General features: G+C 33.4%; 1 protein-coding gene across 1 annotated transcript; it reads left to right on the top strand.

Moving 5' to 3' along the window:
• Positions 1–1,945: 1,945 nt before the first annotated feature.
• On the top strand, positions 1,946–13,359 carry LOC149419581 (esterase FE4-like). Its single transcript, XM_089638406.1, has 4 exons — positions 1,946–2,089; positions 10,434–10,584; positions 10,669–11,966; positions 12,624–13,359. The coding sequence occupies exons 1-4, from the start codon at positions 2,022–2,024 to the stop codon at positions 12,778–12,780; spliced, it is 1,674 nt and encodes a 557-aa protein (XP_089494532.1). The 5' UTR covers positions 1,946–2,021; the 3' UTR covers positions 12,781–13,359.
• Positions 13,360–13,615: the final 256 nt, after the last annotated feature.

Raw genomic sequence — 13,615 nt, 5'->3', positions numbered from 1 at the left:
TTGTAAGTCTGTCTATGAAAAGAATATACCTAATAATGAAATTCCCGAATTCTCGTCGAATCTCAGTCTAAACATACCTGAAATACACATTGAAATTAATGATATTAAAAGCATGTAAATTTGTAAGATGCTAATAAAAGTGCAGGACCTGACAACATTCCCCCTGTGTTCATTAAAGAATGTCTAAACAGCCTATATGTTCCTTTTTTTCTAATTTTCAACCAATAATTAAAGACAGAATGTTTCCCTAATATATGGAAACATAGTTTTCTTACACCTATCTTATACCTAAACTTTTTGAAAAAATAGTACTCGATAAAATATCTACAAACATAAAAAAATATAAATCCCTACCAACATTTCTTCTCCTGCTTCTGTTCAAATAAATCTAACTTATTTACTAATATACGAGAATTTTATATCTAAATTCTTAGCAAACAGATGCTAGGTAGACTCAGTATACACTGACAGCAAGGCATTTGACAAGGTGTGTAACAAAATATTAATCGTTAAATTAGCTTAACTTGGAATTTACGGTAATTTACTAAATTGGTTTGCTAGTTATTTCTTCAAAAGAAGTCTTTGTGTGGGAATAAATGGTACAAATTCATACGAATTTATGGCGACAAGTGGAATGCTGCAAGGCTCTCATTTAGGGCCCATTTTGTTTATAATATTCATAAACGACATTGTTGATGTATTTGCTGACATAAACATTCTACTGTTTGCCGATGATATGAAACTATATGAAGAGATTAACCACATTAATGATTGTATTACACTTCAAACAAACTTGAGATATCTTTTTGAATGGTGTTTAATCAACAAATTACCACTAAACATAAATAGATGTCAGTTCATTCATTTTTTCAAAATCCTATATTTTTTCAATATTTACTAAATGATGAAAATTTAAATTGTGTTAATAAAATTATTGATGTAGGTATTTTGTTCGACAGTAAACTCACCTTTGTATGTCATATTAATAATATTATCGACAAGACCATAAAGACTTTTGGCTTTGTTTTCAATAATTTAGGAACATTTATTGTCATATAAAACCCTAGTTAGATGCCAACTTGAGTATAATTCTACGTTATGGTCTCCATTTTTCAATATTCATTTCATTTCAAGTTTCTCAGGTTAATAAACTATAAATTGCATATTCCTATACAAAATATTGATTATAATTGTCAATATCGATTACCACTGTCTGGCTTCACCAATTAGGGAGAAAAGAGTGTGAACTCACACTTTTCCAAAAATAAAACAAACAAAATATCAAACACATTAAGAAAACAAGAAAATAAACAAAACTAAAAAAACCAAACAACAAGTTAACATCAGTTAACTTTATAACTTTTTGCTTTTAATCTTTTATAATAATATTTTTTTTATGTATCATATTTTTTAGTTATATATATATATATATATATATATATATATATATATATATATATATATATATATTCTATATTTTTTTTCTTTTAGTTATGTATATATTATATTACTTTTCTTTTTTTCCTTTCCTTTTTTGTTTTTGTTCTTACAAAATATGTATGCGTGCATGAATACTAACTCAATTTTGACTGTCCTAGAACGGGAATTCCTCCTAGTTGGGCAGTCAAAGTATTTTTATGTATACATGTGTCATTGTATCATCACCTGTACTAAATAAATAAATAAAAATAAAAAAATAAATAAAATAAATTACCTCGTGGATAAAATGTCTCTATTGAAACTTTCAGAAAGAAGAGTTCAAGAAGTTATTAAATAAACTAAAATTACGTAAATACTTACTGTTGAGCGCGATATGAAGGCTACTGACGACTTGTGGACAAAAAACAACTACTAATAAAGAGATTTCTAAAGAAATTGGCCCACACTACTGCTGTTTAAACATCAAATAGAATTACATCATTATATTTGTAAGCAAGAATAACGTGCATATTTATTGATGGGCTGGTCATTTTGGAACAAACGCCTTAGTGATATAACGCCATAATATATAGTGCTTCGAAATGGAGAAAATTAAGAGTTTTTTTTACATAATTATGTTGATTGTGTTATGGACCATCGATAACAATGGGTAAAACAAATATGTTTTCAAGTATTTTTTAATTCGCGAGGTTTAAGGAGGTTGGAGAATTCAAAATTGGAAGGAAAATGGGATAAAATCTGGGAAGAACTCAATTCTAAACCTGAAACTCCTGTAGCAAATTCAAACAGCTTTTCGGTTGTGAATATATTTTTTCTTTATTAAATAATTAATCAATTTATAGAGTATAATAATGTTTTTTAACTAAAATAATCCATAAAACTAGTTTTCACAGCTTTTGTTTTTTAATGTTTCTCTTCTATAAAAGCTGGCGCTTGGGTTTAAAAGAGTGTTAAGCATCAGGATGAAGAATATTTAATAGAAGAATAATTATTTAATTTTTATAATTATTATTCAACGAAATTTGAAGATTAAATAATTTATGTAAATGAACAAAAATTAAATTTATAATTAATTAAGAAGATAGTTTCATCATTGTGGTATTTTTACACTGAACTTCTCTTTAATCGCTTTTAGTAGTTGTTTATCTTCTTATATTATTAAGTGTTCTCTCACCAGTGAGATATAAAATGTTTTTACTCTAGAACAAGCTGCAAATAAGCTCTTAAAAATTACTATCAGAACATCAAGTTCGAAAAGCTGATTTTATTTTTTTATGTTACTGGTTGTGAAGATTAACCCAAACTAGAGGAGCGTACCGCTCTACCATGACGGGGGTAAAAAATATTTTTTCATTGTTTAATTTAATTAATTTGAATAATTCAGTTTTGAGACATATATGGTACATAAACTTCAGTAAATTAATATTAGGTGTTTGTACTGCATTAAAGTCGTTGAATCCAAATCAATTGAAAACAAATGCGATTTCAAGAATCCATGGCTCTATTTATACAAATGCTTTTTTGTTATCAATTTCACTTATCTGAATTTTGATTGTTCAAACTGGACGAGTAATAAATTTTCCATATTTACAATTCTATCGCCGACTTCCTTTACACTTATGTGTATCTATTTTGAAAGGCGTTCTAGTTTTTTTTTAATCCTAATGATTACATTTTAACGCTGATAGCGGTGAAAGATATATATATATATATATTTTTTTTTATTTATTTAAGGAGAAAACACAGATACAGACAGTAATTAAAAGATAATTTTCTTAAACAATAACTTGAGAATTCGCCTGCATCCTAACTATTTCTCACTGATTGACTGGTAGATAACAATTTTAAATATTTTTTTACATGTAAATAAGGTAAAAATTTTGTATATAGATAATGCTCAGTATCAAATAAAAGTGTACACATATTTTGTAAACAAGTTTAGAGATAGATCATAAAAAGTACTTAAAGAGTATAGTGAATGAAGTAAGTACACATTTTCTTTTTTTAATTGTAAAACAGACTTCAATTTCCTGCCAAAAGTACTATATGTATCAAAAAATATGTCGGAATCCTTCAGGTTTTGGTTTTTATTATACAATTCGCACATTCTTCTGATTGGATCTCTGACACCAGCATTTGTGCGCGTCCGGCTAATATGGAATAAGTCGTTAAGCCTCGTCGTTCTGAGTGGTATTTTAAAGTTTATTAGATTGAGTAAGCCAGGACAGTCGATAAAGTTATTACAGATTTTGAACAAGGTCATTAGATCAAGGTAAGTTCGCCGGTTAGTAAGAGTGGAGACGTTATATTTCGAGAGCATATTTGTGTATCCCCGTTTAGGTGCGCTCATTCTGTGGTTGAGGTAACGCAGAAATTTCTTCTGGATACTTTCAATATTTTCTTTATAGATATCGTAAAGTGGAGTCCATATGGAGGTGCAGTATTCAAGTTGAGAACGGACCAGCGTATAGTAAAGCAGAAGGTAGGTTTCAGGCTTTCGAAATACGCGGCTGTTTCTGATAACAAAGCCTAGCATGCAGTAAGCTTTATTCACAATGTTTTTAATGTGCGCATCGAAATGAAGTTTCGAATCAAAAAGTACGCCAAGATCCCTTATACAGTATACACGATCTAGTGAATAGTTGCCTATATAATAATTGTGTATAATAGCGTTATGATTTTTAGTGAAGCTTATTTGTTTACATTTATTGTAACTTAGGTAAATTTTGTTTTCATTGCAAAACGCTTCGAACCTTACTAAGTCTCGTTGGATGAGCAGACAATCATTTAAATTTCTAACAATAGCAAATATTTTTATGTCATCGGCGTACAAGAGAAATAAACAATGCATGAAACATTCAGAAACTGTATTAATAAAAAGTATAAATAAAAGCGGTCCTAGGATTGATCCCTGTGGTACGCCAGAAGTAACTGGTTCCCATACGGAGGTATGTCCTCGTAACAATACAGCTTGCTGTCTTTTTGTTAAATATGAGATGAACCAACGTAATAAGTTTCCCCTTATTCCGTTAAACATAATTTTTTTGATAAGAATAAGGTGATCAACCTTGTCAAAAGCCTTTTTGAAATCGCAGTAAATTGCATCTACCTGATGGCCTCGATCCATGCTAGTAAACAAAAAATTAGAGTAAATAAGTAGATTACTCACGGTAAATTTGCCTTTGACAAACCCGTGTTGTTGGTCTGTAATTTTGGCAGCAAGCTGAGGATATATATTAGTATGGACAAGTCTTTCCAACAGTTTAGGGATCGCTGAGAGAATGGATATTGGCCTGTAGTTTTCCACTCGTTGACGCGAATCACCTTTGTGGACCGGTATGATGTAGGCCAGCTTCCACCTGCCAGGGAAAACCCCATCACTCAGACATTTATTGAATATTATGGTAAACGGCACATACAGTGACGACGCAGCAGATCTAAGGAAAAACGCCGGAATTCCATCGTGACCCGCACCTTTGTTTATGTCTAGCGACTTTAAACTTGATTTCACTTCTTGTTTCGTTAGTTTAACCGTGTGAATATGTGCAAGTCCTGAGTCGTGAACTGATTCAAGTTGATCAATGTCTATTGTGTCATTGACGGAGGAGGGTTCAAATGTTGACTTGAAGAATTCAGAGAACATATTACAGATTTCCTGGGCATTATTAGATTCACGTCCGTCAAAGGACATAGCAGCAGGATATCCGTCGGACGACTTTAATGAGGATATGTATGACCAAAAGCTTTTGATATTGTTTTGCAATGAACTTTCGACGTTGTCGAAAAATATCTTTCGAGATTCATTAGACAACTTCTTGTATGTTGCACGTAAGAAGGAAAATTCACGATAGTCAGAAAGACCTTTGTATGTCTTCCATTTGAGCCAGACTTTGTCCTTTTTCCGTGATAGCCTAATAAGTTCGGGGGTAAACCATATGGGAAATTTTTCATTTCGTCGTGCCAGTAATGGAATAAACTTATCAATTACATTGTTTATTATTACATAGAATTGGTCTACTGCTTCTTCTGCTGATAAATTTGCGATTTCAGACTTCCAATCAATACAGTCAATGTCATGGTTAATTTGCGTGTAATCAGCTTTCCTGAAATTTCGCCTACGCTCTTTGTTGTTTTTAATTTTTGATTGAATCGCGGAGGATATTTCGAACTTCAGGGCTGGATGGTGTCTATCCTCTGAAAGGAGAGGGTCGTCGCTATGTGTAACTTTTGTTTCGCAACTATAAAATATAAGATCTAAGAATTTATCGTTGTGGTTTGGTATACTATTATATTGTAGTAAGCTCATCAATGCCATTGTTTAAAGCAAGGTATGCGATGTAGCCGTGTTCGAGGAGGCAAGACCATGATTGTAGCCTTCAGAAAATGACCATGTTAGAGTAGGTAGATTCAGATCTCCTAGAACACAAAACATATTATTTGGTTCTGATGAAAAAACGGATTCTAGGTTTTTGGAGAAAATATCATAAAACGTTGTTGGCGAGACAGGAGGTATGTATACAGCACATATGATGAGATTGAGAGACCTTACCGGAATAGATACGAAGATTTGTTCAATTTGATTTTTTTCCCAGTCATCGAGACGGGAAGCTGAGAGCTCCTTGCGCACTGCTACTAGCACACCGCCTCCGTCCATCTTACCAGTAAGTATACGGTCCCTATCTCGTCGGAACACCGTGTACCGTGAATCTATGAATTCGGCCGTATTAACACTTGCTACTAGCCACGTTTCAACTAGAACTATAATATCATAGTTATTCGATGAAATGTTAATAAGTAGCTCCTGAGTTTTGGTCTTAGTACCACCGCAGTTCTGGTAATAAACAGATAAAGATGATGAGGTCATTTTATTAGTGTAAGTGTGCCCTTCGACTTATTCCACATTCGCGAGAGCGGTACATTGAGTAGGACATATGAAACATCAAAATTATTTATGAAATAAAGATTACTTAGTGTAAAATATGTTAAAATTGTAAAATGTGAATGAATATAAAAGAGACATGATAGTGCTATATAATAATGGAGGTATTGCGCTGTAAACAAAAATATTAAGTAAATTTCTATGAAACAAATGAGTGAACAAGGGTACAGGATAGTGAGAGAGAGTTGGCATCGATAGCAGCAGTAACGAGTGTGTTGTAGAAGTCACATATTCTGTTGATCATGAGTCCTAATTCTGTTAAGGTCTCCCTCACGACGAATGGTGATCACTCGAGAGGGATCATTCCTTTTTGCCAGGATACTGCCATTCCGCACCCATACGTATTTGTAGCCATTTTCTTTTCCGGCGGCACGTGTTTTTCCAAAAAGTATTTTATTTTTTATTGTCAGGTGCTCGTTAACATAAAAGTTAGTGGTGGGAGCGCCAAGTATATATTATATATTACGGCATTATTATTGTTTTTTTCGTATGAACAAAAAATTGTAATAAAAAAGTTTAATTACCATGCTTGTTCAAAAAAATAATCTATCTAAAAAAAATACTACAGATAGGTTGTTTCACAGTATTTGAACAATTCATTAAAAAAAAATCATTAAAGTTAATTTTCAAGCTCTATGAAATTTCTATTCAAGTTCTGTTATCGTTTCAGTTTATCGTTCTGTGAAACAATTGATCAATAATGATATCAAAACAGATCATGAATAGAACCTTCACAGAACTTGTGAAACAATCTATCTTTAGTAGCCTTACTTGGTAGGAAAGCAACACATTAAATATTCTACCATTTTAAAATTACCAATTTCTGTAAAGAAAAATTGATAAAACTTTTTATATCGTCTTCCTATCTTTTCTCTGTTCATTCAAATCGTAGTTGCCGCACCTTCTTTCTCTTAGCACCAAATCATTTCGGAGGTGCCACAAAGATCTGTGCTGTCACCAACAGTGGCGTCTCGTGACTTTTAAGTCCAATTAGAGTGCGAAGTTTGAAATTATGTGATGTTGTTTAGTCCATAAGAATCATTATTTTTTTTATATAAATTCGATATTTTGTGTGAAGATTTTCAGGAAATTTCAGTTTGGCCGAGCGCAGCGGCAGATTTTCTGAAAATCTTTATAGAAAAAACTGAAATTTTGAACAATTTACACACAGCATAACAATTATTTATTTACAACACCTATAACAATACCAATAATGCCATTTATATTGGCACTATAGTACACTCAAAAGTCACGAGCTGCAACTGGTCACCTACGCCGACATCTACGATCTCGTTGAATCTGCACCGATTCATTGCTAGGCTGAAGACAGCACCTTTAACAGAGGCGGATTTGCCCTTAGGCCTATGTAGGCCCGGGCCTAGGGCGGCCAGATATTAGGGGCGGCCAATCGTGACAAAAAAGTCACAGATGATAACAAGAAATTACTTCCTAAGTACCTAAAATGAAATTTATTTCTTAAAATTAGCGCAATATAAACATGCACTCAAAAATTATTTTTCCATAATGTAACTTTATATACGCAATATGGACATGTTGAAATGAAATGATGATATTTCTCATTGTTCTTTTTTTGTTATTTTTGGTTGTGATACACAAAATAATTGTATGTTATTTTTAAGTTTAAAACTATTATTATGTAATGATATATTTTTTTTACTTTTGTACTCTGTTATATGTTTATTTATAAAAGGCAGTATAGCCGTTTATGTATTTAAAATAAATAAATAAAATAAATATTCTACGTACGAAATAGCGATATGCAAGAGCGTGTTCACACACAGCCCACAGCACGCCCCCACGCCCCGCAGCCTAAGAACAAAGAACAGAAGAAAGCCGTTATATAATGTGAAGCAAGAGGTATTCGTTTAAAACTGGAACGCTTTGAAACGGCCATCATGACTGTGTTTTGGGGATTTTTACTGAATCGTATTAACGCCACAAGTAAAAAACTTCAGAGTATGGAAATTGACATCTAATTGTCATAGAACTGTATGAGGTACTTATACATTTTATTGGCGAAATGCGAGATAATTTCGATGATTTCGAAAACCAAGCCAAAAAACTGTCATTTTTACAGGAATATGAAAGAGATTTTCGACGCAATCGAAAGCCTAAGCTACTTCCTGGCGAGAATAATACAGGTGAAGAGATGCAACAAAAAAACGGCCGCGAAAATTTCAGAATCGCTACTTTTTTTAGTAATAATCGATTCCTTATCAGCAGAACTAAAAAAACGACTGGGTGCTTACAAATCACTTTATAATAAATTTAATTTTATTACTCAATTGACAAAACTAAGCCCGTCTGGAGTCGAAGAAAAGGCAAAATCATTGCAAATGATTTATTTTAGTGATTTTGAAGCCCATTTTTCAGAAGAATGTCTCCATTTTCGTGCTCACTGCAGTGTGAAAAATAATGATCGAAACAATGCTGTCAGTTTGTTAAAATGGTTACGAACTGAAGATCTTCAAACCATTTATCCAAACGTGGATATTGCTCTTCGAATGTGTGTGTGTACTCCCGCCAGTAACTGTTCTGGAGGACGATCATTTTATTGTTTACGACGTGTAAAAAAATATTTACGCACAACAATGGCGGAGCAAAGGCTGAACAATCTTGCTTTGCTTAACATACAAGCAGATTTTTTAAGGAAATTGGATTGCGAAGATCTAATTAATGATTTTGCTGCACTTAAGTGCAGACGAGAATTGTTACTGCCAGATTTTTGTTTTGAGTTCAGTTTTTTTTTATGTTAGATAATGCTTTACGTAAATTTTTTTACCAACGTTTTAATTTGTATTTTAAGTTTAGTTATTATATTCGAATATGTACCTTAAGTTGATTTTTATTTAAAAGAGGTGCTGATTTCTTTTATTTGTTTGGAGACTTAATAATAACTTTTTATCCAGCCCGTATCTGGCAACCCTAATTGTAACTGTGAAACACTTATATATTATTGTATGAGAATAAACCTGAAACTAGTTAAATAAATTAAACCTAAAACTGTTTTAAATGTTTTATTCAAATCCTTGAAACCTTAGAAAGTATTACAAACTAGCAGCTATTATAGTTAACTAAATTTCTGAATCGATTTCGATAAAAGTTGTCAATAAAGTAAATTCATTATGTAGTCTATAGTCTATATCAGGGGTCTCCAAACAACGGCCCGCCAATGTCATCAATCCGGCCTGCGACAATCGACAATTATACAGTAATTGAACTAGCGAATTTAGCAAGCGTATTTTTTTACAATAATTCCACGCAGGAGGCTTTGGGGAAAATATTTTCCCTCACGACCTATGTCATCTTAGGTGATGCTGTGTGGAGGGTCTTTTAAGGAAGGGAAGGATAGGAAGTTCTGAAAAGGAAAATGTATGAGGGGTGGGTAGGAATCTGGGGATTAGTGTGTCCAGGAGTGACATACGTATGAATACATCCCTCCAACTGCGGTGCAAGGCGATGGGTCAAGATAGTTCGGCTGGAAAGGTCAAAAGGCCTCCCTCACCCAGTCTCTCTCGATCCGGCCCGCCACGCAGCAGGTGGGCAGACGTATCCGCCGCCAAGACCTGGACAAATCTCACCCCATGAACCATGAATGATAATGGCAGGGAAATTATAACGGTTTTGACCCTAGGAACTTACTGAAAAGTTTGGATACTCCTGGTCAATATCCGAACAGTTCGAAAAGTTTTGAAACAAAATGTTGATACCACTTCAAGGAAGTTCGTGCCAGGGGCAAGGCCAGCCTGGTCAGTTTCAACGTTTTCAAAAACCCATGCGCGTCTGATTTCGCCGAAGAGGGAGATCAATGACTGTCTGGTGTGATTTAATGGAATACTCCTCATCAAAGATTCCATTGAAATGTTTAGAGTCAGTATATCAGACCGGTTCAAGTATCCTAGTTAATTTACCAATAGGTAGCTTGTATTGCTTGTATATTGGGCTAGAAGATTCATCGATATTACCAGCTGCTAACCCTATGCAAGATGCCCAGTTTTTTTAGTTTCTTACGCATATCGTTTTTTGTTTACAGGTGTGACGAAGCAATATTGAAGAGACTTTTGATAAAAGTTGAACAAGGTACGTTAGAGGGAAGAACAGTGGTCACCCAATCAGGCTTCCAGTACGACAGCTACCAAGGAATACCATACGCCAAGCCTCCTATAGAGGACCTTCGATTTCGAGTATGTTATGATAATTATTATGAAACGAATTTAATTTGATGTCTATTAAAATATTATTCATTTAGTCTTGTGAAATAATTCCAGGATCCATTTCCAGCGGGGAGTTGGAACGGTGTTCTAAATGCGACTACTCCTGGCAGTTCATGTGTTCAATACGACCCACTATTCCTGAATATTTTTACTGGGAAAGAGGATTGTCTTTTTCTCAACGTTTACGTCCCAAAAACGAGCAATGAACCCAAAGACTTGGCTGTCATGGTTTGGATTCACGGGGGTGGATTTTCTTTGGGAGATGGAAGTCCAACCATTTATGGGCCAGATTACTTTGTTGAGAGTAACGTCATTCTTGTTACATTAAATTACAGACTCGGCATTTTCGGTTTTCTTTCTTTAAACACTCCTGATGTTCCAGGTAACGCTGGAATGAAAGATCAAGTCCTAGCTCTTAAATGGGTCCAGAGAAATATTATTCAGTTCGGAGGAAACCCCAAAAAAGTAACCATTTTCGGAGAAAGCGCAGGAGCCGCATCTGTACAATACCAAATATTGTCTCCGATGAGTAAATGGCTCTTTGGTGGGGCCATCCTTCAGTCAGGATCCAGTTTATGTTTGTGGGCTCTTCAAAAAGATCCTGAAGCTGTCGCCAAAGAAGTAGCGAGAGTTTTAAATATAGAGGATGACACAAAAGACATCGGAATTTTTTTAAGAACAATACCATCCCATAATTTGACATTTGCAGCCTGTTCTCCAAATTTGATCAGAAATATCAAATTTTCCTTTGCGCCGACAATCGAAAAGACGTTTCCTACAATCGATCCTTTTATAACTAGTTCACCGGAAGAAATTATGAGCTCGGGTAATTTTAACAAGGTGCCTACCATTACCGGCATGCTCTCCAACGAGGGTTGGATATACAGAACCGGAGGATTTTCTTCCCTTGACGATATTGAAGCAATTAAAAACAATGCTTTTCCAGGGATAAATAAATTCGTCCCGGATGAACTTAAAGCTAAATACGGTGATAAAACAGAAAATATTGAAGCAATAATCCAACAACATTACTTCCCTACAAAAAAAAATTTATCTACTGACTTGGCAGAATTGTTTTCAGATTTTTCTTTTATGAGAGGTATCTTGAAATCAGTGAAACTGTTTGCACAACATTCCTCTCCAGCTTACTTTTACAGATTTGCTTTCAGTGGATCCATAAATCTGTTGAGATTGATAACAGATCTGAAATACAAAGGCTCCGCTCACACTGACGAGTTAGGATATATGTTTAACGTGGGGCTTAAGAATATTAACAAACTGCCTCTTACGACTTTTGATGAACTGATAACTAAGCGGTTGCTTCACATGTGGACGAATTTCGCCAAATTTGGGTAAGACATTCGTCATTGAATTATATCAAACATTAAAAGTTTTATGTCCGGGTTAAATCTTCCCCACAGGAAAAACTAAACCCTTCCACACACTTTTCCACAAATGATCATAGTCAATCCACATTATGCAACTGCATTATATAAGCATAATAAATACAAAACAATACAAGATCAACAACACGTCAACTCACCAGAGATCAAATGGGAAAATAATTCACCGACCCCAGATATTTTCATATCAGAGGGTTCGGCTCGGTAGAACTTCTAATTGGACCTATAAATCCTATTGATCCCTAAATATATATATTTTTTTTATTTTTTTTAAAAAGTCCTAGATGTGACCGTATTTTTTCTGATTTTTGTTTCAAATTTTCGTTCAGGAATCGCTAATATTGTCTTCAATAATTAAATAAAACAATTTGAGGTTTTACTCATTAAGTTATTCCAAAAAATATTTTATTCATATTTTACTTACAAGACTTTCCTTCAGTCTCTTTTCTTCTCTGTAATTTTTGTTTCTGAATTCGTTGGCTTCCAGTTTAATAAACGAAAATCCTCAAATTAAAAATTATGAAATTGTTTTTTGAGAGCGAAACTCAAATTTTGGAACTGTGTCCCTAATATTTTCTCCTTTTTTAAAAATATTTTGTCTTCCAGGAACCCAACACCCCAAGAGTCTTCCGTTCTACCATTGATCTGGAATCCAGTGAATGCAAATGATTCAGATATAACCACTCTTGATATTGACCTTCATCTGCAGATGATCCCAAATCCGTTTGCAGAGAAATTAGCATTCTGGGACGACCTTATCTAAAACAGTAATGATTATTTTTCAAATGACAAAACTCCTTTGGGTTTATGATATTAAACGATTACAAAATTACTTTTTTTTCACAAATTTCGCTAATAAACAATTATATAATGTTAATTAAGTGTTAATCTCAAGTGACCTACCAGGTAAATATTGTACTTTATATTATCTCCATAAATAGTTAAGTAATAACATAGATCACTGTAGAAATGTATTATAAGTTTGTATAGCGCCCTTCAGGTGATTTTGCACAAAAACGGCGCTATACAAGTCATCCAACTATTTTTATTATTATTATTGTGATCTTGATGTATTTGGATACATAAAATATGTTATTATTTTACAAAAATTCGACAAAGGTTTATTTAAAGTGTGTGTTAAAAATAATGTAGGTGAATAGTATAATTTTTTTCACAAATATTCAATAAAGGTTTATTTAAAATTGGGGAAAGATTAAAGTATAATTACATAAATAAAATGTTTTTTTCCACAGGGTTTAAAAAAATAATATACATACTAATGTACATACAGTAGGTAGTATACTTTTTTCTTAAACTTATTTTAAAATTTCGGTCGGTTAATTTTTCGATATTCAAAGTGTTGTTTACTCTTTAAATTAGGTATATGTTTTAATAAAATATAATGTTCTTTATAATTTTTCGACTAAATTTAACAGTGTTATTACAAAAATGTACTGTGTTTCAAGGCAGAATATGACGTATTCCAAGGTAGGTACTAACTACATCCCGAAACAGATGGTCGATGATTGAACAGTGGTTTCATTTCATCTGTCGCCTTCTGAAGTAGAAATTTGCTATCGTTATCGATTATTGTTCGA

Source organism: Hesperophylax consimilis, chromosome 12 (assembly GCF_061612785.1).
Source record: "Hesperophylax consimilis isolate HC1 chromosome 12, BYU_Hcon_1.0, whole genome shotgun sequence".
NCBI lineage: Eukaryota > Metazoa > Arthropoda > Insecta > Trichoptera > Limnephilidae > Hesperophylax > Hesperophylax consimilis.
Note: the sequence above shows the minus strand (reverse complement) of the source record. Positions and strands in the feature narration are given on the sequence as shown.